At 48.8% G+C, this 26,180-nt stretch overlaps 1 protein-coding gene and 1 long non-coding RNA gene across 2 annotated transcripts; one reads left to right on the top strand and one right to left on the bottom strand.

The window, feature by feature from the left end:
- Nucleotides 1-10,767: 10,767 nt before the first annotated feature.
- LOC120881062 lies at nt 10,768-12,124 on the bottom strand. The gene is made up of 3 exons (XR_005725199.1): nt 11,895-12,124; nt 11,316-11,508; nt 10,768-11,227 (listed from the first exon to the last, which is right to left on the bottom strand). It is a non-coding gene; the product is annotated as an uncharacterized LOC120881062 (long non-coding RNA).
- NAPG (NSF attachment protein gamma) lies at nt 12,065-24,392 on the top strand. Its single transcript, XM_040264616.1, has 12 exons — nt 12,065-12,440; nt 14,279-14,346; nt 16,026-16,110; nt 16,917-16,934; nt 17,597-17,627; nt 18,598-18,707; nt 18,816-18,882; nt 19,159-19,229; nt 20,326-20,404; nt 21,301-21,380; nt 21,809-21,938; nt 22,315-24,392. The coding sequence occupies exons 1-12, from the start codon at nt 12,136-12,138 to the stop codon at nt 22,456-22,458; spliced, it is 1,188 nt and encodes a 395-aa protein (XP_040120550.1). The 5' UTR covers nt 12,065-12,135; the 3' UTR covers nt 22,459-24,392.
- Nucleotides 24,393-26,180: the final 1,788 nt, after the last annotated feature.

The following is a 26,180-nucleotide window of genomic DNA, read 5'->3' as shown; positions in this document are numbered from 1 at the left end:
CTGGTGGTCCAGCAGTTAACACTCTGCACTCCAATGCATGGGTGCAGGTTCAATTCCTGACTGGGGAGAAAGATCCCACATTTCTGGGGGCAAAAAACCACCCAAAACATAAAACAGAAGCAATATTCAATAAAGACTTTAAAAATGGTCCACATTAAAAAAAATGGGCAAAGGATTTGAATAGACATTTCTCCAAAAAATATTCTATTTTATATTTTCTCTTCTTTGAGTAATTTTGCCATGGAAACAAGTGGATGATGTCAGAAATGGATGGCATAAACATGGAAGTGCAGGCTTCACAAAAGAGCTGGTCAAAGATGAGAAACAGCTCTGATTTCCAAACAAAATTCATTTCAGTAGCCAAGAAAACAGAGTCCCTGGTGTGATAAAGCGCGTTCTCTGAAGAACCCCCTTTGAGTGTGCTCCAGCACGAATGTCTACCCACAGCATTCACGGCAACCTAGCCAACCTCTGCATTTCCTTATTAGCTTGAAACTAAATAGCAGGAAATAGCCAGGGGCACCAATAACACTGCAGAATCTTGTGCCAACTTCCAGCTGGGTAGACAGCCCTGTGGAGCTAGTTTCTTAATACTTTGAAAAATTCCACTGAAATGAGAGATAACAAACTTGAAAGGCAAGTCCTTTGTGCATCAATAAATCAGACATCAAAGTGATGATTGGGCCAGAGATCTAAAGAAGTCGTGTGTCATTTTCAGCATAATAAAGCCGTGAATATGAATTCAGATGAGCGGCTTCGCTGGAAATACAGCAAACCATGTGCTCTATTTCTGGAGTAGCCCTTCTCCCCAGGGGGTGATACAGATTTCGATTCCATGGTATCTTGAACACTTCTTCACTCGTCTCATCACATTTCCAGACCACAGAGAGCCGTAAGTTACCTTTTCCGTAGCAATTCACTCCAAAAGCATTGGAATATTGAAGAAAATGGTGATGATTAAAACAACTAAAAACTCATAGGAGCTCTGTGCAAAATTCTGCCACACAGGCAAACAACTATGAACAAACAAGTTTAAAAACAGTTAATTCATGCTGTCCACCTGAAAGTAACACAACATTGTTAATCAACTATGCTCCAGTATAAAATAAAGAAATGAAATGAAACAGGTATTCAACCTGTTCGTGTTAGGTCCATGAGGTCCCAGCGCCCTCCTCAGGCTGACTGCATACCCAACTGCTCCTCGCTGGGGGTCCTGCCACAGCCCCGGGCAGGGCTATGACTTACATCAGTTACTCTAAGCTTCAGACACTTATTTTGATTATTCTTCACTTATTTTCGCATGACCAACATTAAGTAAACTGATCATTAGACTATGCCCTGCCACCACTTAGGAATAACAGTTATGTTGCTATAAATAGAGGATTTTATACTCAAAGAAAGTTTTGAATCTGTCTCATTCCATCATATACTCAATGCAGTGACCCTTCCCTGCCCCCAGCCAGTGCAGTAACTCATGAGGACATCCGGGGTCAGCCTGAAAGTTTCCAGAGTCATTGCTGAAACTGTCAAGGCATGTCATTCCATTTCTCAACACTTAGAATTCTTTAAAGATTCTAACATTGGGATGAATATTAGATCCTAGTTCCACCCATGATCCTAAGTCTCTCAGAAGGAATTACTCTTTCTCCACTTGACAGGCTTCCAAACAACTCTTCTCCCCAGGTCTCTTCTTTGGTAGAGTTTTGTTCACATTTTCCTAATATGATTTGGACCCCGTGCTGCAAATCACTGCTCCGTTCTTTCTTATTTAGTTAAGTTTCAGTTTCTATAATTCACAATTCTCTAAAAATACTGAATAAAATATCATAGATACAGATGGACCAATTAAAATAGTCTTAGCACCACTACTTCCCCTAGTCTAAACCAACTCTGAAAACAGCTGAAAGTGTTAATTGCTCAGTCATGTCTGACTCTTTTGCGACCCCATGGACCGCAGTCACCAGGCTCCTCTATCCATGGAATTCTCCAGGCAAGAAAACTGGAGTGGGTTGCCATTCCCTTCTCCAGGGGGATCTTCCTGACCAGGGATGAAACTCGGGTCTCCTGCATTGCAGGCAATTCTTTACCATTTGAGCCACCAAGGAACACCAACTCTGGTGGAACCAATATGTTAGTTTTGTTTTTTTTTTTTAAGACATTCATTTTTGTCACTGAGGTCCTTAAATATTTAGAAGTTGAACCTGTCTCTTTTATGCTGCATGGTGTAGAAATGTCAGGACTCAACAAACCATTTGGAGAAAGAAGTGGCAACCCACTCCAGTACTCTTGCCTGGAACATCCCATGGACGGAGGAGCCTGGTAGGCTATAGTCCATGGGGTTGTGAAGAGTCAGACACGACTGAGTGACTTCAGTTTTGCTTTTCACTTTCATGCATTGGAGAAGGAAATGCAACCCACTCCAGTATTCTTGCCTGGAGAATCCCAGGGAAGGGGGAGCCTGGTGGGCTGCCGTCTATGGGGTCACACAGAGTCGGACACGACTGAAGCAACTTAGCAGCAGCAACAAACCATTGCTATAAGAACCTCGAGAGAATCACAAGTTTTTTAAAGGGAAATAATTTGTGTAGGTATTGGTTGTGTGTGTCTAGAAGCTATTCCAATGTCTGCTTTACCCCCCTGTCGCTTCTGGCATCTACGGCCGTCATCAAATGTAATCCACAAAATAACAGATGCTGCATGAAGATATTTGTTAAAATATTTTACCATTGACAGATTCCTTGCTCATCACAAGCTCACAGAAGACACTTAATTGCAAGGCCTGTTTGAGAATCACTGGAGTCACCTCCACTGGATTTCCTTTCCATGTGGAACCAGAAGCTTCAAGAATTTAGCATCTTTCCGGGGAAAGATAAAAGAGGGAACATTACCTTGGTCTGATAGCAAGTGATTGTACTTAGCATAGAGGAGTGGTTATAAACTTAGATTTTGCTTATCTTAGTGCTTCGTTGTTTATGCTTTTGAAAATCTGTATTCTTGGCTTTGCTCTTACTGCCTTAGCTTAGATTTTACTGCATTAGGTTAGCACGGTTAAATCATTTGAGTTCTTTAACTTGCAATCAATGTTTCTTTATTTACTTATTTTTATCCCACTTCATTCCAAAAATGAGTCAAGGCAGTTTACGGAAATACCTACAATTCAAGGGGACCGAATAGAATATAAAAATAACTGAGTACATCTGGGCAAACAAAATCGAAGGCTACAAAAATAAGAACAATCCAGATGTGACCTGGTTGTTCTCAGGATGTGCTTGCAAATCTTAGCCCCTCACTAGAGGGGAGCTACAGTTAATGTCAGGCTTTCTAGAAGCCAAAGAGGTAACGTGACAAAATTTCATGTGACTCGAACAAATTAATTACTCAGGAAAAAGAACAACCTTTTCTGGAAGCAGAGAAAGAGAGAGAGATTCTCCTCGTGACACTTGTTCAATAAAGAACCACACACTCATCCCCCAGTTTATCTAGCACATTATTCCGACTCAGGGCTTCAGAAGCTCCACAGTCTTTGCATGCTACCTGCTGAGCTGGGTGCCCCTTTGTGCACTGTTTAGAAGATACTCCAGGTCTGCCCCACATCTAGTCCCAGCATGGAAGTCTTTTAAATTTAAACCCCTGAGTCCATCTGAAATTACCCTCATGGGCCCAGGGATCTTTAGAAAACCTCATTTTCTTATTTGTGTACCTTTGAAGTCTATGGCTTTCACGTTCGATTACTGTGTGAAACATGGGGGTCTTCCTTTCCTGGGCTCTGTGTAGCAAAACTGGACTTTCATCCTTCAGTTAAATCTAAGGAACAAAAAGGAGTGAAGAAACCTCCCATAAAAGTGAGATGTTATTATGTGCTAATGAAAACCAGACTGTCTCCTGGTAACAAAAAGTCCAGTTTTGCTACACAAGGCTGCGTTCCCATCAAGGACTCCTAATGCTCTGTCCCCAGAGGGGACCCATAATCATGGGATCCTGTTACTAGGTGTGTCAATAAATGCCCAAGCATGAAGTCCTCTCTGCTAAGCTTATCCAAGTTCAAATCCCACATCTTGAGAGCAAAACCATTCAGTGTGCAACCTCAATGAGAAAGGGTCCCTGTTTTTTTTTTTTTTTTTTTAATATCCAAGGATGTTCTTGCTTAAACTGCTGTGGGAGGGGGCGATCAGGGGGTCCTCACAGTCCCCACCACAAGGGGGTCTTGATGTGGCCAACCCCGAGGGTTTCCCCTCTCCAGTCCAGTCAGGCACATACTTCACCCCAGCTCTCTCACAAGGTGGTTGCCAGTGGAGAATCTTTTCTTCTTTTTTATCTTCAGGATGCTTCCTGCCCAGACAGTACCCCCCGTTCCCATCAATATATCATCCCTGGGCTTCCCTGGTGGCTCAGATGGTAAAGAACCTGCCTGCCAATGCAGGAGACCTGGGTCTGGAAGATCTCCCGGAGAAAGGAATGGAAACCTACTCCAGTATTGTGCCTGGAGAATTCCATGGAATGTAGCCCACCAGGCTCCCCTACAGGTGGGCTACATTTCATGGGGTCGCAAAGAGTTGGACACAACTGAGAGACTAACACTCACTGGGTGGTGTTGCTTTCTGAAGAGTCAGCTGACTCTCAGATCAGAAACACCAAAGAGAGGATTTTTAGTTTATGTGGGCACCAGGCACGTCCCTGAGCCACCCTGTCACCGATGGGCCTCCTGGCTCTGACCCGAGGATTCCCCTATCTCTCCCACTCCTCCCTCTTCCTGCAGCTCTTCCTTGTTTTCTTGCAGAGAGTTTTGTTTTTTTTTTTTTTTTTAAGTCTTTCAGTGCAAGCAACTTCTCTGGGAAATCCTAAATCCTGGTTCTTCCTAAGAGGTGTGTGTGTGTGCACGTCTGTGTTTTGCATCACAAAGTTTTCTCTTTGCCTTACAAGCTACTGGCCCAGGCTTTACTGGGAGGTAAAGATCCTTCTTGGCTGGATTCCAGCTGATTTCCAGACCGGAGGAGAAGGCAGTGGCCCCTAAATGAGTTCAAAGTGAATTTGAAGGAGCGTCTACACAGCGTCCTCGCACTCTGCTCCCGCGTGAGCTGGGATGGAGGTCATCACTAGCAGCCAGCCCAGGACTGCAGGGTGGGTCTGCTTGTTTTTCTGCAACTCTGAGAAGCAGTTGGCCCTCCCCGGGACTGGCTACAATCTGAGAGTTAACCCAAATTAGACTCTTTCTCTATTTGCAGTCATCCCCCTTTCTTCATTTCCTTCTCCCAATAAATGTATTTCCTCGCTGCATCATACTTGCAGAGCCAGTCCCTCTGTGTACACACCACTCACCCACTGTGCAAACACTAGTCATTCTGAAGAGCAAACTTCACATGGGAAAAACACCAAAGTTACCCAGATGCTTCTTTCCTCCTAATTATGGCATTATTACTATTATTATTCCTCCATCTTTTCCGCTAACTTTGGGGATTCAGAGCCTGCACCATCTTGAAAGCATCACCTGCCGAGTGCCTGGGCCACGCCCACACCTGAGCACAGGCGGAGCACACAGCGCTCCGGCTGTTTTGGAGGCTGCCTTACCCATCGTTTATCCTTGTCCTTAGGATCTTGTCTCCCTAACACTTTCCTGAGCTGTTTGAGATTACGTCCACGCCCAACCCACCTCCTGGCAGGTTCTGTCTCCCCAGTAAAAGTGAAAGTGTTAGTCACTTGGTTGTGTCCGTGTCCCACTCTTTGTGACCCCATGGACTCCTTTGTGACCCACCAGCTCCTCTGTCCATGGGATTCTCCAGGCAAGAATCTGGAGTGGGTAGCCATTCCCTTTTCCAGGGGATCTTCCTGACCCAGGGATCGAACCCAGGTGGCATTGCAGGCAGATTCTTTACTGTCTGAGCCACTAAGCTCAGTAGCACTTTCCATATTTGTCATTTTTTCTAATGTTATTTAACAGCTGTCACTTCTGCTACTGAAGGAGGCCCTTGGCAGAAGGGGCCGGGCTGATTGGCCCACACTGTCCACACCTGGATCCCCAGTATTTTGCAAACATGTGCTGGATTAGAGAGTAAACAGTGAATGTGCCGTCTGGTTCCCCCCACCCACCTTAGAGCCTGGTTTGATTCAAAACTGCCCCAGATGGAATTAAAAGTTACAGAATATTACAGAATTTGAACATCGTGTAAACAGATTTCATCATGGCCTTGGCAATCGGCAGAACCCTGGCTTCAGAAAGCTGTCTTTTGTTTGAGTTCAGAATGTTTGGTTCTGTGTAAAACAGCCAGACGTTATTTCTAAGACAAATGTTACCCTCATTCTCGGTCTAAAGCTATCGTCAGGAGCAAAGACAGTAACTGTAAGTGCCCCTTGGCACAGGGAAACCCAGTGCTTTCCTGAGAAACAGAGAGGGGACCACTCACCCAGGAGGCAGAAGGGGGATCTCGTCTTGGAACTGTGTACAGATCATCCTAGCAACATGGTGAAGATCTGTGTCTTTTCTGGTCGGTGCCTGGACAGCAGGGCGGCCAGGGCTGGGCCCCGAGGGCCAAGAGCACGGACTCAGTCCCACTTGACCACAAGGCGGTCCTGGGCGGGGTGGGCGGGGGAAGAGGGACAGGGCAGAAAGGGGGCTGTGCTTCTGGTGAGGGCTTCTGTCTACAACCCAAGAGTCTTGGTAAACTGAAAAAGGGAAAGCTTAAGTTGCTGTCTCTTTAAAATAAATAAGACATAGAAGATTGTAAGTCAGTAAGAGGGCTGATTTGAGAGTCTATTTGGAATATCAAAGACGCAGCCTGTAGTTTTAACTACACACTGCTGGCTGGTTGATGCTTATCTAAATTATAGGTCCCGTCTTGGACTTAAGATTCAAAACCACAGAATTTCAATTCTACAGCAATAAATGCTACAGCTTCTGAAGACAGGCTCTAGAACTGGAGCGTCAGGGCTGCTCCAAGGGGCCTCTGTGTTCAGGCGGGTCCCTGGGGGCTCTTCACACACCCCCGCCTTGGGCATGGGATCATGCTGGGTTCACCAAGGGTCAGCACCGACCCCTGGAAACAGGGGAATCAGACTCAGTCGATCATTGCTAATGTGAAACTCTTCCTAGAATCGTCCACAGATCCACTCAGTTCTCACCAGGGTCACAGCTGACCTGCTGGTTCTGAGCAGGGCCAGCTTACTTGTCCTTCTGGACCCAGGACAACACCTGGTGGGTGGTAGAAAGCCCACCAAGTCTGTAAGAGGCTGCCCCGGAGCATCCTTCCAGAGGTAACAAGGCCGGGGGAGAGGACCGAGGGGAGCTGGTCCAGAAGCAGGTCAACACGGAGGGCAGGGCTGGGCTTGTGGGGACACGATGGGCCGGCTGTGGCCCCCAGGGATGGGGAGAGCTGGAAACAGGGAAACCAGAATCGTGGAAAGCAAGAAAAGGGTGCAGATGTAGCTGGCAGGAGCCTGCTGTCTGAGTGGTGGCACACCAGCACAGGAACTAAAGCCCAGGTCCTGGCTCTGCAGAGGGTCCTGGAGGCTTGGCTGGCAGTCTTTCCCCTCCACCCTTTTGCTTTTTTGCTTTTGGTTTTTCCTCCCTTTTCTCAAGCAGCTGCAAAGAACCACAGGAAAAGCATGTCACTCAAAATTATTTGTCCCAGTTGTGGTGACTTTAACTGCTCTGGAGACTCCAGGTCAGGATCCAGAGGCAGATTGTGAGAAGCTCAAGTCCTCAAGCAAAGACCCTTTCCTGCCCTCCAGGCCTGGCTCCTCTGTTTCTGCTGCCACTGGGCTGAGCCATCCTCACCTTCATCCCCTTCCTCCTCCCTACATCCCCCTACAACCCCACGTTCCCCTCTCTGGGTGGCACAGCATCAGCAGAGCAGATGGAGGGGGAGGGGAGGTGGGTACCCAGCCCCTGGAGTTGCTACATTCTCCTCTGCCCACGGGCACGTGCTGGAGCCTGGTAACTGCAGTACTTACGGAGGATTTGCAGCCCCAAAGCCCTTGGCTGCCCACAAGGTTCAGCTGCAAGGGATTTCCATGTCCTATCATTACTTTGCCAACAAAGGTCCATCTAGTCAAGGCTATGGTTTTTCCAGTGGTCATGTATGGATGTGAGAGTTGGACTGTGAAGAAAACTGAACACCAAAGAATTGATGCTTTTGAACTGTAGTGTTGGAGAAGACTCTTGAGAGTCCCTTTGAACTGTGGTGTTGGAGAAGACTCTTGAGAGTCCCTTGGACTGCAAGGAGATCCAACCGGTCCATTCTAAAGGAGATCAGTCCTGGGTGTTCATTGGAAGGAATGATGCTAAAGCTGAAACTCCAATACTTTGGCCACCTCATGTGAAGAGTAGACTCATTGGAAAAGACTCTGATGGTGGGAGGGATTGGGGGCAGGAGGAGAAGGGGACGACAGAGGATGAGATGGCTGGATGGCATCTCCGACTCGATGGACATGGGTTTGGGTGAATTCCGGGAGTTGGTGATGGACAGGGAGGCCTGGCGTGCTGCAATTCATGGAGTCGCAAAGAATCGGACACGACTAGAGACTGAACTGAACTGAACTGATGTGCTCTGGGCGGAGAGTCTCAGCTGATGGTTCTGAAAAGCTGTGCGTGGAAGAAGCATGGGAATGACAGGAATGACAAAGGCTGCTATGGACAGAGCGCACAGAGTGTCAGCCCCGAGTCACCATCAGCTGTAAAACTGACTGTGGCTCACAGGCCAGGCTGTTGGTGGGCTTTTCCACCGCGGCTCAGCAAATGGTCTGGAAGCTCGGGGGCTGAGAACAAAAGGCTATGGATGTCTTTCTCCATGGTGTGGACTGGATCCTGGGTGGGGCACATGGGGGGCCCCCTCTCTCTGCTTCATGACATCTGAGATCTGCCCTGCAGTGACTGCCAGTGGGCAGGAAGAGCTCCATGAGCCCCTCACCGTGAGCTCAGGCTTAGACTGCCCAGGGCTCCCAGGACCACAGGAGGTGGGTGCTGGAACCGCCCCTCCTCCAAGCTCTACTGTCCACGCAGTCACAGGGCCACCTGGGCGCAGCCCAGGGACAGAGCCCACCTCTCATTGGGACAAGTGTCCAAGATTTGGTTGCTACTTTCAATCCACCACCAGTATTATTCCCATTTTATAGACGAGGAAACAAAGGCTCAAGAAGCCAAATGATTTCTGTCTTACAAGAAAGAGAGCCGAGGCCGGAAGGGATGATGAACCCCAAGCCAGCTCTTCCCAGGATATAGCCCAGCTCCCTCATCCTGCAGACCTGATTCATGATGGGACTTGGTGAGCGGCTGACAGCTCTCCACAGGGTCTGGAATAAAGCGGAGCAAATCTTTCTGCCACCGTCCTTTATACTGCGTATTACTCCCCGAAGAGGCCCCTTCTGTCTGGTAAACAGCTGCAGAATCTACAATTTCCATTCTGTTTGAGAGGTTGTTCAAGGTAAAAGAGGTGGAAAAAATACCGAGGAGTAAAATCACCAATTTAGATGAGCGCTACCTGGCCCAGGGTAGGTTTCTATCCTCAGAGGAGAGAAATGTATTTACATTTATGAGAGGAGCCAGGTCCAATGGGAACCTCGTGTTATTATTAGACTTCCTCTTGAGAAGGATTTGTAAATGAAAACGTAACTTGCTATTTTAGTATTTTGTTTTTCAGGGAAGAAAAACTCTTTGCAAAAACAAATTTAAAAAGAAAAACTTACCCATTTAGAGCACTTGTTTATTTTCTTATTTGCCAGGCTAAATCCATCTTCCTTCATCTCTGATTTCACTGGGGACTGAAGAGGATGAGGGCTTTTCTTCCTTTTTTCTGAATCTGAAAGGACTCTTCAAATACTGGCAGGATTGAATCCTTTGGCATCCACGGCACTTCTGCTTGCCTGGCAGCAAGCATCGCCACTCAGCGGGCAGCAGCGCCACTCAGCGGGCAGACAGGGAAGGGCAGGCCGGGGAGATTGGGGGACCTGGCCGGGTAGATGTGGCCACGGCCCCTCTGTGAACCTTTTCTCATTTTTTAGTGAGCGCCCTACCGTAGTGCTGCTATTCTATCTCCTTAGCTACCGAAAATCTCGAGAAAACAGGTCTTTCAGCTGCTTTTGCAATCCCAGTGCAACTGTGGGCTTGACATCTCCACGTTTGAGTGAAATCTCCTATGGTACATATTTATGAGTACTTTCTTAGCTTCTCTAACATGTATTCACTGTTCATCACGCAAGTAGCTGGAAGTTGTATTTAAGAGAGAGATGTGTTCCTGAAGATTTTCAAACACAATTCAAACTTTGGCTAGTTGTAGGCAGATCTCTGGAAGTTGTGTGGGCTCACTGGTGCCCTCTGTTCCTGGAAGGGCCAGGCGGCCTCTCCCTCTCCATGGGCTGCCAGCTTCCTAGCTTTACCAGCAGTGCTCCTGGGCCGGACTGACCCTGGCTCAGGCCTTCACTGGGCAGGTCACCTGCCTGAGAAGGTAACCACGCCCACCTGGACAGGTGCGCTTTTCCAGGTCCCTCCTTCTGTTCTGTTCCTCCCCCTTGGCCGCCCCGACCACCCCCCCTCCCCCACTGCATGTAGCGTCCCCTCCACATTGGTTTATTTAGCGTGTCTCTGCTCCCAGATCACACCTGCCTCCTCCCCGGGGGTGGGGTACAACCTGGAGCATCCACTCCACAAAGATTTGTTGAGTGAATGCCTCAAGAGCAAACAGGATAAACCCAAGTGGCATCTGCTTCTTCCCAACACTATCACGTTGAGGGCTTCTGGAGGAATTTTTCACTTGGAAGATGCATGTCATTTTTTAAAAAAAACTTCATAGAAAAAAGTCAAGTGTTAATATTTTAAATTGTATTATTTCAAATTTCTTAATTGACATTTGCACAAAATATAGCCACATGAATATATTCTCCTTGCAAGAGAGTTAAACTATTATAATTTAAGGCTAAAGTCCTTTTTACAAATACACCTATGGGATGTGGTATTAAAAAGAGACTTTTCACAGGGTGGAACTAAGTCATCTCCAAGCAGTCCAACAAAATATAGAGTAGGACTCCATCAAGCCAAGTCAGTAGGCGGTTTTATTCCCTTTTATTCAAAAGGAACAAGGGACTTCCCTGGTGGTCAGTGGTTAAGACACCGAGCTTCCAATGCAGGAGGAACAGGTGCAATCTCTGATTAGGGAACTAAGATACTTCATGCCACGCTGTACAGCAGTTTTTTCTCCGTCTTGAGTGATGCTCATCAAGAGGACTGTGCTGGTTCAAGCACCTGCGAAAGTGACATGTTGGACATCAATACTGTAGATCGTCCCAGCTCTACTGCACTCAGAGCTCTTGGGCAACGCTGCGTAACTTACCTACAACATAGTGAGGGCATCGCTTTTATGTGAAAAGTTCAGTAAGAAAGCAAAACCGAATTTGACCCTGTCATCCAAAGTCATCATCTCTTTTGTTTGGGTACTTTCAGGTTGTAAAAGTACGTGCAGGTGGTGCCACCTGGTGTTCTTAGGCGGAACTGCAGGACACAGAGCCCACAGGCCTCTGCAGAACCTGAGAGAGACAGGTGGGAGAGAGCCACTTGACAGCCCGCTTCAATCAAACCTAGTAAACTCTCAAGCCCAACTTTCAAATTATTAGTGAAATTTCAAAAAAGCCCCATATGCAGTAAAGTGCACTGTGATTTTTTCTTTAAAAACTTGGAAATCTATAATCCGTCCATGCACCTAAATGGGCGTGAGTTATTATTAATACAATACAGTTGACCCTTAAACAACATGGGATGAATTGTGTGGGTCCACTTATATGCTGGAACTACCGTGAGTCGTGGGTCGGCAGCTGGTTTGCTAGTATTTCTGCGAAACCCTCGCCCCCGACCTTCAACCGCCGCGCACTGATGAGCATCAGCCCGTGGTTACCCAACAGTGACCCGGACGGACAGTCGGGTTTGCAGATTCACTGACAGACGTTTGGCGCAGATGTAGGGCGAATTATCCAGACTGTTCCGGCCGAAGAACGAAAGGAACGGATCGCAACGTCCACGCGCATTCTTGGGAGAGGGAGGTGAGGTCCACGGGCGTGGGGTTCGGCCTGTTGCACTCCCTGCAGACCTGCCGTGGTTAGAACCGCACCTGATACATAACAGGTGCTCAACACACCTGAGCTCAACCCCGGCAATAGATGAGCGAATCTCCTTCTCTACCCACCGCGCCTGCGCGGGAGCCACGCGTGCGACCATTCCGCGCGCTCTGCGCCTGCACAACGTCTGCCAGCATAGCGCCTGCGCGGCTTCCGGGCCGCTTCGCTGCGCTAGGTTTGAGCCCTGTGAGCCCCGATAGTACGGCGGCGGCGCCGTCCCGGCCTCCTCCTCGGCGTTCCCACGCCCACTCGGCGGGCTCTCGGCCTCCACGTCAGGGCCGCGCCGCGGAGATGGCGGCTCAGAAGATAAACGAGGGGCTGGAACACCTGGCCAAAGCAGAGAAATAGTGAGTGAGGGGCCCAGCGCGGCCTTGGGCGAGCGTCGGGGTCGGCGCCTCCTAGGCCAGTCTGAGTCAGCACCAGGTCGGGGGCGCTGCCGCGGGGGCGGAGCCGGGCGGACGGGGTGGGGCCGCCGCGCCCCGGAAGCGCTGCCTTCCGCCGCCGGAAGTGGCGGTGCCTCGGGCAGTGGGGCCGCTGCCGGGTCCGAACACATCTCTCTGTATCTTCGCGCAGATGCTCCTGGTTCCTGGCTTTGAGGGCAGCTGCCTGGCCCAACTATGTTTTAAAATCTCTAGGTTTTCCCAAGTGTAGCAATAAGATATCTTAACGGATGTGTCTTGTCTTTGGTGGGATTTTAAAAGCTATGGTGGACAATGGGGCTTCCCAGGTGACTCAGTGGTAAAGAATCCACCTGTCAGAGCTGGAGACGCGATTTCGATCCTTGGGTCAGGAAGATCCCCTGGAGAAGGGAATGGCAACCCACTCCGGTATTCTTGCCTGGAGAATCCCAACGACAGAGGAGCCTGGCCGGCTACAGTCCATGGAGTCACAGAGAGTCGGACACGACTGAGTGCGCGCGAGCGCACACACACACACACCGTGGAAAATATAATGAGGACTTCGGGGTAGGGATGGGATTAGAATTTTGCTTTATTGCGATGCTTTCTCAATTTTGTGGATTAGAGTAGACAAGCTGTATTTTAACCGTTTTGTTTTTCTTAGCTTGAGAGTTGTTTACAAATTTGAACCTTACAGTAGAATTACACAAACATAAACTTTAATTGGCCAAATTGAAAGGAACACAAGAAAGGGTGAACATCTGCAGGCTATAGGGGCTTCCCCCTCTCTCAGTTAAGGTGTCCTCCCTGATTCCTTGGCTTTCACTAACTGAATTCAGAATTTAAGATGGTGTTTATTTAGCAGTTCTTATGCACACCCAGTGTTCTTGCCTGGAGAATCCCAGGGACGGGGGAGCCTGGTGGGCTGCCATCTATGGGGTCGCACAGAGTCAGACACGACTGAAGCGACTTAGCAGCAGCAGCAGCATGCATGCACACCTAAATTTTACAGTCACAGGGTTAGTTTAAGCTGTAAGTCTGAAGTTACAGAAAGCATCACGGAAAGGACAAGGAGATGTGGACTCAGGATCGATTGTCCTGTGGTCCTGGAGAGCAGCTGCTCTCGTTCTCCAGTCCCGCTCTCCTCCTCGTGTTGCCCTGCCCTCTCTGGTTGCCCTTCCTGTCCACTGCAGCTCATTGCAGCCTTCCTGCTGCCGCCCTGTGTCCCTCTGAGGGTTTGTCTTTCTGGCCTCGCTCTGCAGTCTCCTCGGAGGATCTTAACTGGGCGCTGGTGTGGCCTGTGTTGATGGCTCAGGTCATCTCTGCCTCTCCTGAGCTGCAGTCTCAGGGATCCAGCTGCTCACTGCAGTGCCTCGACTGTCCCAGGCTTTAGTGCACTTCAGGGCTTGTTACACCCTGGATGCTGCTGATGCTACCCTGTTTCCGGTTCAGCAGGGCCAGGGGAGGCTTAACAATTCATACATTTCTAGCGAGCTAGCAGCAAATACTGGCACTGCTTGTCTGGGGACCAGGCAGTGATTACCTCAACTCTCCTTGGATGTTATGTAGACATTTCAGAAGGGGGAGACCATGTCTGTGACAGTGGGAGGGAAAGTGATGAAGAGTGTAGTTACCATGAACTTTGGATGGAGGTAGACTAATGGGGACTTTCCAGTTAATGGTTCCCCTCCCTCCCTATTTACAGACCTACAAGGTCCTTACAAGCAGGGTTCTGACTTAAGAATGTGGTTGATAACTTCTGTTAACTGTATCTTCCTTTCATTTAGCCTGAAAACTGGTTTTTTGAAATGGAAGCCGGATTATGACAGCGCCGCTTCTGAGTATGGAAAAGCAGGTATCTGTGACAGTTGTCCTGCCTCCTGCAGTGTGTTATGTTGATCTCAGCATAATTCTCACTCTTAGTGCTTCCTGTAGCATCTTAGTTGTTAGAAAAAACAACCAAAGACCTGCCCAGACCCTGTGGTTTTCTAGGTTCTGTTTGCAGGTGTCTTGAGTGCCGAGTTGCAAACCCGGCTGCGTCCCTCTCCCATGAGGGCAGACTGTGGGGTTTTAGCATCATTAGCATGTTCTTGAAGTGCAGTCAGTTCATACTATATACTTCCAGGAGTTGTCATACTTTTCTCCCAGCTGTTTCTGAATAAAGACTTTTTTGGTTCACTTTGTAAAGCGCGTAAGCCTCATTCTCAGCAGTTGTTTGTGCACAGCGCGTGTGAGACTTTTGTTCTTTGCAGCCTTGCTTGGAGATATGCTGATAGTTTTTCATCCAACGTTAAGTTTATAGGCATATTTTAATATTTTTGTTTGCATATAAGATAGAAGCAGTCTGAAATTTCCAACAGAAAGAGAATTTATTACAAATTCAGCATTTTCAGTTATGGAATGACAGCTTTCAGCGTATCTGTGATGATTTTGGACATAAAGCATAGTATGATTTTGAAATAGGCTGAACACGTTTTGTTGTGTGCTTCTGCTGTGGTTGTGATCACATGTGTTAGCCTTGGGTAGAAATCACCTAAGAAATCTGCTTTTAGCAGACTTTAGTTTTAGTATATCACCAGGAATAAAGAAGTCAGAAAAAATTGAAACTAATTGGCACAATGTAGGATATAGTTTCTAGAGAATAATTATTAAAATAATTACAGGTTCACATTTTACATGGGTTTTATGGACGCTTCATACAAGAATGTTTTTGTAACTGGAGAGCATGACATTTTGCAGATCTCCTCCATGAGGGAAGTTTAACATGAAACTGTTATATATGCATCTGAGACCATTTCTGCTTTCAGAAATAAGTACTTCAAGTCAGATTTTCCCGTTAAAACATTGTTTGTTTGTTTTCTTTAAGGGATTATGCAAGATACATTTCATCAGTAAAGTTTTATGACAGCAAAATGTAGAAATTCAGGGATGAAATAGTTTATTGTTTGTTTATTTTCAGCATTTTAAGATAATTTTAAGAGTGTTTTTAGCAAGTAATGTTTTCTTAAAGCAGTATACTTTTCACTTATTTGTAAGCAACACTTCATGAGCTTTCCAAAGTCTATAAAATAGTAATTAAAGATTGTGCTAAAAAAGATTATAAAAATATTGAGTGTGCTTATTGGACTTAAGTTTCAAAATAATTTAAATAGAATAAACTTTAACTGAGTACCGTTTCTGTTGTAAACTGTGAAACTGGTGAGGAAAGGAGCTGTCTTTGTGACGATGCCTGATTGCATTGTTGCTCGATTGATGTGATCTAAGTTCTTCAAAGTGTACATGCTGGTGTTAGAAAGAGTTAAAAAAAAAAACTTTTGAAAATACTTGTAGATTATTGATAATCAAAAAAGTTATAAGAAAATGGTGTAAAAAAAGTAGTATTTATAATTTTATGAAATTTCCTAAGTATTTGATTAAGTGTTAAGTTTATTTTCTAATACCTTACATATCATGCAGATTTCAGTAGTGATTCATTTGAGGGTTTTTTTTAAACGATGGAAATAGAAAATCTGTTTTTATTTTCCTCTGTTTCAGCTGTTGCTTTTAAGAATGCCAAACAGTTTGAGCAAGCAAAAGACGCCTGCCTGAAGGAAGCTGTGGCCCATGAAAACAACAGGGCGTATCTTTTCAACCTTTGGAAATGGTTATGAGTTTGCTGCCTGTGGGGTACAGTGCTGTTAGCTTAGAAGCCTCTTAGAACAACTCTGCATGTCTAAACTCTGAAGGTGATTTATGGAGACTTGATCGTGATCCACACTGCTTTGCAGAGCTGCCTTGGAGAGTTCATTGATTCTGGATTTGCTCGATGATGGTTTTACTTGGGATGAAATGAGGGAGATGCAAGAGACAGGTGCTGAAAAGCGAAGAGGTGGTGCAGGTCGACAGAGAGGCCGCTGTGTAACTATTTTCAGAGGATAGTCTTCCTAAAAAAAACTTTGAAAGAAATTTTTTAAGTAGTTGAAAACAAATTTTCCTGAGGTATTTTATAATCTTATTGACTAAAAAATGTTTGCTTTACGTCACGTGCAGATTACGGTTATAGTAATCTTGCATTTTTAGTAAAACATCAGATTAATGCATAATAGAAGTAGCTTAAAAATCTGTGTGGTGTTTTGTCAGTGTTTTTGTCAATTGTGTAGTTTTTAGTAGACATCCTCAGGCATTAAATGATCTCTTTATCTGGTTGACTCTGGGAGATGGTGATGGACAGGGAGGCCTGGCGTGCTGCGATTCATAGGGCCGCAAAGAGTCGGACATGACTGAGCTACTGAACTGACTGAAACTGACTTACCTGGTTTGTGGAGTTTGCCTTTTTGAACAGATTGGGGCAGTGATTTAGTTAGCCTTGCTTTTTAAAATAATGGATCTTTAGAAACTGGTTTTTTTTTTTTTTCCCTTAATTGTGACTTTATTACATCTATTCAGCCTTTTTCACGCTGCCAAGTAAGTAAATTTCTTCTATGTGTTCATGTATTTGTAGGGTATTATGTTTTAAGTGTTGCTGCTTTCCCTTAGGTCAGTAAATTTTTCCTAGTTATAAGCCCAGAAATAGTGAATTCATGTGTACTGCTGTAAATAAAATAGTGCTTTACATTTGTTTCAGTCTTCACCTGAACCTTAAAAATGAAGTCACTCCTCACTAAGATATTCAGTGTTTAAATCACCATCATATTTTTAGGACCATTTTGTTTAGTAACCTGTGAAAAAACAAGTGATTTAGAAACCCTGTTTTTCCCCTCTTTCTTAATATAGCTACTGGTGCCTGTTCAGAGAAGCAGAAAATTTTCTTTCGCTTCTGAGGAGAAAAAAAATATTTGTTTCAAAACTTGGATTTAGGTTTGTCAGGTAGAAAGTCAGTTAGCTTCTGTGAGCTTTACTTAATTTTGCATTGGCAAAGAGAAGTCTCTTTACCTTAGATGCCTGCTGTTTCTAAGGTATTGTTGCCCACATAGATAAATGGAAGAAAAATTCCGTTGTGTCGTAACAAGGGCCTAAAGTAAGTATGTATTGCCTGGGCCAGTTTAAACTGATGCAACTTCTCGTGTCTGGTAGGAGGTTTCTCCTCCCATCAGGATCTCATCTGAGAACTTTTATTCTCTCTGCAGAGCATACGAGCAAGCCGGCATGATGCTGAAGGTCAGTGACGTTGGGGCACATCTGCCCTGTAGGTAAAATGAGTTATGGTTTGTAGTCTTAAGGACGAGACCAGCAAGTGTGATAGCCTCAAGGATTTGTCAGCTTAGTGAAAGATGAATGGGCAGGTTTGAAAATAAGCCATGCAAGGTCAGCATGGAGACGCAGTGCCTCAGCCTAGAGTAGATAACACCTGTAAACTTTACACCTCACTTCTTCATGATTTTTTCCAGTTTTTAAAAAAGGTTTGGATTGGGGATGCTAGATGTATGGCTCACGTGATGCTGAGACTCAGTTTATTAGTAAGATACATAGAGTTACTCTGTTGACGGCACTCAGAGTAAGAGGGTTGCAAGTGCAAGTGCACACAGGGGGATGGCTGAAATGGAGGAGGCAGGCCTGGACGTGCCGGGGTTGGGGAAAAATGCAGCTTCCAGGAGGGGGTAGGTCCCTACAGCTGCCACTCTGCTCCGATCGCCAGTGCCGTGTGGGGGCATGAGCCTGCTGATGCTTTTGATATTTTAATATATGAAGCCGCCAAAAGACCTTCTGTGGGCGTGTCTGATTATGAGATGCAGATGGTTAAAGCACAGTGACCTTGGAAATGAGACCCAGCCCTTGGGCTCCTGGTTTGTGGCCTGGTTTGCACAGGCCTTGTGTGTAGGAGGCCCTCCTGAGTATTCCAGAAACTGTAGCTGCTCAGGAAACACTGAAGAGCAAGTGGGCTTCTCCTATTTGTGTAGTTTCTCTGAAACCCCGTGAAGGACTGGGCTCTGCAGGATCAATTGGTGTGTTTCTGGTTTGGCTGAAGGAAGCCTGATGGGGAGAGTAACCTTGCAAAGGCGTTTCATTTTCAGTATGTGTATTGTGTCTGTCGTGTTTTGGGTCTTTTGCCTTCTCCAGTTTCAGATTGTTAACTCTGTATTTCTTAATTCATGCATTTACTGCTTTTTGCCCTATTGTTTGCCTAAAGGAGATGCAGAAACTCCCGGAGGCTGTTCAGCTGATCGAGAAGGCCAGCATGATGTACCTGGAGAATGGCACCCCAGACACAGCCGCCATGGCCCTGGAGCGGGCCGGGAAGTGAGTGTGGACAGGGGCTCCACCTGGGAGTCTTTTTGTTTTAATAAAAGTCTGGTGAAAACAAGTTTTCTGTTTCATGTATAAGTCAGGTATTCTTGTTTCATTTAGGCTGATAGAGAATGTAGATCCAGAAAAGGCTGTGCAGTTATATCAGCAGACAGCCAATGTATTTGAAGTAAGTGAATTTGTTTTCTCTAAGTAGACTTAGACTGTTTAGTTTCATGAGAAAACACAGCGGCTACTTTGAAAGCTCACAAGTGAACTCTTCTTCCGTGAGCAGTGAGATGGGTTCCAGTGGCTTTGGTGTCACTGCCCCCACTTCCCCCAACCCTCTCCCTCCCCCATCCCCTCCCCCCATCCAGTGCGGTTACTTTTTAATCAGATGATTGTTGGGGGAGGAGAAAAATTCCTGCCTTAAAGCCGCCCACACTCTCTTCTCTTGGATCCGCAGAATGAAGAGCGCCTGCGGCAGGCTGTCGAACTCCTGGGGAAAGCCTCCCGGCTGCTGGTGCGCGGACGCAGGTACGTCTCCCACCACTGTGCTCCTGTGACCTGTGACCTCGAGGCCATGTTTAGGCAAGGGCTTGTTGATCATTCGGGTGCAACCTGGGGCGCACCAGGCCCATAAGACAGCAGCACCTTGGGTTAAACATGGAAAGAACTGCTGCTGCTCTAAGTGCCGTCCCAACATGTGTTGGGCTCTTGTTGGTTAAAACCTGGCTCGGCTGCTCTAGAGACGGCTGTCTGGTCTGTTACCTGGGGAGGGGAAGTCGCGATGTCTCTGGGGAACAAGTATCTGTAGCGCTCACCCAGGAACGTGGATGGATTCCCGACAGCCAGACAGTGTCATCACACAGGTTGTTTACCATTTTATCCTTCAGACTTAGGACCCACACACAGCATGAGTAGCTGGATCCCAGATAACTAGGATCCTGTGGAATTTCCCTGTTTTTACTTCACTGCAGTTTAAGCTTAGTAACCTATCTCCATTATTAATAAAGCTGTGCAGAGGAGAATGTGTGCGAGTGGACAGGAGAAGGTGACTGTTGAGGATTGTGGTGTCGAGGAGGACATTTGCTCACTGCTCCCTGGCTGCCCACTCTGTTCCCCCTCCCCCATCACTGCCTGTTTTGGGCCCCAGGAGCTGTCAGGGCCTGACGAGGCTGGGGTGGGCGCTTGAGGATGCGGACGTGGTGGGGGTCGTCCTTGCAGCAGCCAGTGCTCCTGGGGCATCTGCATGGACTTCCAGGGAAGGAGAGGGCTCTGTGATGGTGGAGTCAGGCCCGGTCTCTCCAGGGCTTCTCACAGCCGCTCGCAGAGCAGTTAGTTGAATCTGATGGACGCTCATTATTGGATGGTCCTTACCAGACCCGAGTCCCATATGAAGCAGCCTGTCCTGAAGTCCTCTTGCTCTGTCTGCTGGGGGTTGGGGAGGGCAAGTCAGATGCAGTAGTCACGCCGACTGCGTGGAGCTCTCGGAGGGCGCGGGGCGGTGGCTGACAGAGCCTTATGCCACCTTCATTTCTCTAGAACCTGTGACGTCAGACACGTCACGCCATGGTCTCTGCTGTGGGGCCCTTAGACCTGCCTTGTTCAGCATTTCTTGTTTTGTCTTCAGATTTGATGAGGCGGCACTCTCTATTCAGAAAGAGAAAAACATTTATAAGGAAATTGAGAATTATCCAACTTGTTATAAGGTATGCTTTCAAAATGCTTAGTTTTGGCTTTTCCTTGGATCATATTGCTGTAACTGTGCCTGAGACCGTGTTCTATGAACATTTGTTAATTTTTTAAAATAATACCTTCTGGACCTCTGTTTTTGGCTGAGATGGAGTAATCCTACTGTTGCCTCTCTCCTGCTGGTCAACAGCCAGCACTGCTGGGCAGAGCACAGGAGACAGTGCCCTGAGGACTCTGAGCATTGAGCGGGTGGGAAGACTTCTGACTTCATGTCCCCTCTGCCTCTTAGCTTCGAGAGAGGCACCCCCCATCTAACCAGAGGGTCTGGGGAAGAGGCCCCCGTAGAAACCCTGTCTCTCCAGCGGGAGGAGCTAGGAAAAGGGGCCCAGAGAGGAGGGCTGCAGGAGGGGGCTCCCGAGTATGTGTGCATGTGTGTTTCGGAGGGTAGCCAGGCCCAGAGCAGAGGGGCTGAACTAAGACCAGAGCCACTGCCCAGGAAGCAGACCGAATGTGTGGCCTGGGCCTGGGATGGTGGGCGGGTCGGTTCAGGGGCCAGGGGCCAGTGACTGGACAGAGGGAGTCAGGAAGACAGGACGGTTGTCAGAGAAGAGACCCAGGTGTTGGCTCGGCAGATGTAGACCGTGAAGTGGCTGTGACAGCTGCTCCACGCGACCAAGGGCAGCACTGGTGGAGCTGTAGATAGAGGGACTGGTTTTTTTTTTTTTAATAGAAACTATAAATGAACGAAATGAGAGTTTTAGAGCTGAAACAGCGAGGTCCGAAACACAATAGCGGACGGGCTTCATCTGAAAATGGAGATGAATGTCAGATGCAAACCAAGTTACATTGCAGGTGTCGTGGAATCGGCTTCGGTGTGGATGTGAACCTGGCCTAACCCCCTCTTCTGTTTCAGAAAACAATCGCCCAGGTCTTGGTGCACCTGCACAGAAACGACTACGTGGCGGCCGAGCGCTGTGTCCGCGAGAGCTACAGGTGAGGCCCGGCTGTGCGCCCTGCTGCCCAGCTCTGCTGGCATGGGTGGCCCTGCCCTCAGAGGCGGGGCTTTTGTTTTCCGTGAAGTTCAGCACAGGGTGAGGACATGGCGAGCCTTTCAGCTTTTGCAGAAGGGTTTTTATGAGTTGGGTTCTTTGCTGTGTTTTTCTCCTGGTGCTTCTGTGGAAGTGACTTGAGTAATTTTGTGATGTTTGCCATATAAGAAAAAAAGAGAAAGTCCTCAGGTGTATGTTTCAGGAAGGTTTTCTCACAGGTGATGTGAGCAGCCTGAGGCCTGGCCCCCTGACACCTGGGCCCCAGGTCCTCTGCTGGTAACCATCCCGGGCGTGATCTGTGCTCGTATGTGATGAGACCTGTGCACAGGGGTGGGTGTGTGGGGCCCAGCACCCTTGTGTATGTCCCGGCAGCATCCCTGGCTTCAGTGGCAGCGAGGACTGCGCTGCCCTGGAGCAGCTCCTGGAGGGCTACGACCAGCAAGACCAGGACCAGGTGGCCGAGGTGTGCAACTCGCCGCTGTTCAAGTACATGGACAATGATGTGAGTGCCCACCCTGCCCCCTGCCCTGGCCTCCGTCCCCTCCCCTGAGGCCAACACTTAGAGAGGAAGCTCACAGGGTGCACGTTGAGCAGGTATCCTGTGGTGACACCCCCTGCTCCGTCTGCGGGTCCCTCTCCAGGTCGCTGACTGAGTTTCTGTCAGGCTCACGGGGTCTTGGGGCCCCTCAGGCAGCGGCCTCACTGGTCGAGCCCCCCACCCTGCAGCCCAGCGGTGTTGGGTTTTATGGTGGTGTTTCCCTCCGAGTGGTGTCCAGGTTTTCAGGGGGCAGAGACCAGGCCTTGGCACACAGGTGAGAGCCGCGGTATCGAAGGTCAGGCCCGGCTGTCCAGTCTGAGCTGCACTTTGTCATTGACAGTATGCAAAGCTGGGCCTGAGCCTGGTGGTCCCAGGAGGTGGCGTCAAGAAGAAGGCAGCGGCTCCCCCACAGGCCAAGCCTGAAGGCACCGCTGCCCCCGCCGACGAGGATGAGGAGGACGAGTACGCAGGGGGGCTGTGCTAGGCTCGGCCCTGCCGGCATGACTCACCCCCAGACTCCGCGGAGGGCGGCCGGATTCACGGCGTCCTGGCTCTGATGCTGTAAGACAAGTCTTGTTTCTGGTTCCCGGACCACTGCTCTGCCCGGTGCCTGGAAGCATTTCCTTTCTTTCCCTGACAAGAGCTCTTCTTAGACACCAGCAGGAATTAACAGAGAAACATCCCATCACGTCATACGATAGCTGATTTTAAAATTGGCAAACCCATTTCTCGACAGACTTGTTCTAAACAAAAGGGGTAGCACACATGGGCAGTCTTTTCTCTTGGGCTCGTGTCATTTGTTAGAAAAGTTGTTTGCATTTTATTTCATAATTGCTGCTAAAAGTGAAGTTTACTGGTTAAACAAAGTAATATTGTAAACATTTGTTTTCATAAGGAGATTTATGCCCCGTGATAATTAGAGACATTTAAGTTATTAAACCTTCAGATGGAGTGTGGGCCAGGAGGCTGTTCTGAGCCTTACAACGTTACTTCTCCCAGAACAAGACGCACCTGGAATGTCGTGTGGGTGCCTGAACATTTTGACGGTGGCGTGTCCCAGGGGCCCTGTGCACGTCTGCAGTTCTCCCTGGACTGTGGGCATTCCCTCCTAGAGCTCAGCGACAAGTCTCCCGACCCACCAGCCTGTTGGCCGGCCTTAGTGCCGCAGACCTGTCCTCCCTCTGAGGGCCTCGGCTCAACGTGGAGGCGCTCTCCATAAACCTCCCGCATGTGGCTGAGAGAGCAGGACTGGCTTCACAGGCGGGGTGCTGGTGTGTGGTTCCTTCCTGGCCTCTCCTGATGGGTTGTCTTCAAGGTGTTCTCTGCCTGAGCTCAGCCTTCTCTCCTGGTGGGAAGAAGCCCAGACCCTGCAGTGCAGCTGATGCCACCCACCTGGCCTCCTGGGCTCAGGTCTGCTGGCTTCCCGGGGACACGGAGGCGGTGTCACGGGAGGACAAGGTCACCCTGAGCTCTGGGAGAGTCCAGGGAGTGTCCTTGCGGGGCGGGTGGGCAGTAGATGAACTCTTTCTGGAAGGTCCGGGTCAGAACACTAACGAACATCCTCCTCGAGTGCCCCCCCCACACCCCAGCCTGGCACCCACGTGGTCTGTGGGCAGTGGCTCCTTCTAGCCCTTGTTTGGGGACACTGGTCTCAGTAGCATTTGTGCTCAGTGACGTGTTAATAGTGCACACTTGTCCTTGCTGCTGTGCCCTCCACATCCAGCCACCCTCCAGGAGTCACTTTAATGTGCATTTGAGCTCGTTCACAGCCATCTCAGCAGATTCGGCCGCACCTAGAAGATGCTCTCAACTGCATTGTGTAGACTGTTATCCAGTGCAGCCTTGGAAGAAAGGCTTCACTTCTACTCTTTTCCTTCATATTAATAGAACAAAATGCATACTGAGCCAGGGGGTCCTGCAGGGCTTGAGGAGTGGGCCTTCCAGTGCAGGGGGCTGGAACCCGGGCATCCCTGACTACCGCCACCCCACCCCCACGGGTTATAGTACATGCGGGGCAGGTGGCTGTTCCCGACATCAGGGTTTCCTGCCTGGGGTCTGGCGAGAAGTGTCTCCTCTTCCTGCTCACAGAAGCTGTTCTCCTTGGGGGTGCTCAGGAGCAGGGAGTGGTGGTCACAGCAGGGAAAGGTGTCTGAGCTCATGTGGTCCCTTTCCCGGAGAGGGTCCACGTGCACGTTCTCAGTGCCCAGCAGTCCCTGTGCTGTCCTGTTTGAGTGAACCAGTCTGCAGAGTCTAATATATTGAACTTAACTGTACATATTCGGAGTGTGGTATTTGTGTATGAAACTGCTTTATTCCTGTTTTTTTCCAGCTTTGATGAATAATATTAAATGTTATGGAAATGCTGATTATTGCTTCTATGGGAAGATAATTACAAAAATAAAATCTGAAACCATGCAAGTGTGGTTGTTCTTTTTATTATATTTTATGCTTGACTTGTTTCCTTTTTCCAAAAATACATTGTCAGCTACTGCCAGGTGCCCAGCTGTGCCAGACAGCACATTGCTAGACAGCAGTGTGTGTTCTGGTAAGTCATGCTCTTGGGGGTCCTGAGGCCCCACCTGGGGGTTACTGTGACCTCGGGGAGCTTTTCAGGGTGCCCGTCACCAGTGACTGTCAGACCGTGCTTTCTGGCCTTGGGGAGGTGGGAGCCTTCAGCACACTTCAGTATATCAGGAGAGTAGTTCTTGCATTAAGTGAGGAGGTAAGAAAATCAAAGTGACAAGGTTGGCATTTAATACCTGGTGTGCACCTTGGTTACCTGTGGATTCACATGACATCACTCAGATGTTTCCTGAGTGTGGACTGTGGAAGCCCCCTATGTTATGCCTGCCTTGCCCTCTTGAGGGTCGGTGGGAGGATTTGGCCCCAGGACGGAAGTTGGGGCAAGATCCTGCAGGACACCTTGGGGGCTGGGGTAGCCACCTGTGAGTGAGCAGGGCAGGGTAAGTCCAGGGGAGACGGGGAGGTGGGGCCCCTCACAGCCGAGGCTCCGAGGCCCAATGCCTTCTCCAGGGCCCCATCACACTTCCACTTCGATTACAAAACACAAAGATGAAACTCAAAGAATTCTGGGTGACCCAGGGATGCCCTTCAGAGCACAGGCACCTCTGGACGCTGGCCTTGTGCCGCCACGAAGGTCGCCGACTCCAGACCCCGCCACCTGGGCTCAGTGTGAACGGTGCCTCCTGCAGCAGCAGTTCTCCTGTTTGGACTTGCGACCTACCCCCGCCACCTCCATCCTGGGGCAGCTCCCCCGGGGCCTGGGGTTTAGTTCTGGGTTCATCACGGATGGGGGCCGCAGTTGATCCTTCCGCTCCGACGCCCGGGTGCCAGCCGGCCTCTCGGCTCTGGCCTGCCACTGCCGAGAAAACCGCGTTTCTCCTGCAGGTGCTGATCTAGCTTCTCACTGAGCTGCGGGGGGTTGGAGGGTGGTCCCCTTAGGGGCGGGGATGGACACAGTGTGGGAGGGGAGCAGAGAGTTAAGAGAAACCAGACTCAGTTTACAGCGGGAAGGCTGCTGGGTGGGAGGAGCAGTAAGCAAGTGGCCATCGGCCCCTACAGCGCCCCCACCCGTCCCAGACAGTGTGAGCCCTGAGGGCACTCGGGGTCGGGAGCACAGATGGTGCACCTCGGACGGATGGTCTCTGAGCCCGGGCTCTCGAATCTTCCCACACACAAGGAAGCAGAGGTCTGGTCCTCTGGGTGTGTGTGAGTCACTCAGTTGTGTCCGACTCTGCCGCCCCATGGACGGTAGCCCACCAGGCTCCTCTGTCCGCGGGGGTTTTTCCAGGCAAGAATACTGGAGTGGGTTGCCAGTTCCTTCTCCAGGGAATCTTCCTGACCCAGGGATCGAACCCAGCGACCGAACCCAGGTCTCCTGCGGCTCCCGCATGGCAGGCGGGTCCTTTACCACTGAGCCACCTGGGAAACCCCCTGGTTTTCTTAACAGCAATCATTTGCTGTTCTGACTACCTGGTCTTTGTGGCAAACACCTCCCCACCCCCAGCTAGCTATAACCTGGCTCCTCCACTCACTCCTCAGAGCAGACCCTCAAAGCTGCCTGAGGAGCTGCCTCTGGACTTGAAGTCCTCAGAAACTCGGCTGAATAAAATGTAATTCTCAGCTTTCAGGTTGTTCTTTTTTTTTTTTTTTTTTTCAGGGAACAGCCTTTATTTGTGGGCTGTC

This window comes from Oryx dammah, unplaced genomic scaffold, assembly GCF_014754425.2.
Source record: "Oryx dammah isolate SB20612 unplaced genomic scaffold, SCBI_Odam_1.1 HiC_scaffold_22, whole genome shotgun sequence".
Taxonomy (NCBI): domain Eukaryota; kingdom Metazoa; phylum Chordata; class Mammalia; order Artiodactyla; family Bovidae; genus Oryx; species Oryx dammah.
Note: the sequence above shows the minus strand (reverse complement) of the source record. Positions and strands in the feature narration are given on the sequence as shown.

Excerpts from the sequence above, each read along its gene's own strand:
- NAPG (XM_040264616.1), top strand. The coding sequence starts at position 12,136 with ATGAGCGAATCTCCTTCTCTACCCACCGCGCCTGCGCGGGAGCCACGC. Across the intron at positions 12,441-14,278 it reads CTGGCCAAAGCAGAGAAATA|CCTGAAAACTGGTTTTTTGA; the intron begins GTGAGTGAGGGG and ends CCTTTCATTTAG. Across the intron at positions 18,883-19,158 it reads AGACAGCCAATGTATTTGAA|AATGAAGAGCGCCTGCGGCA; the intron begins GTAAGTGAATTT and ends TTGGATCCGCAG.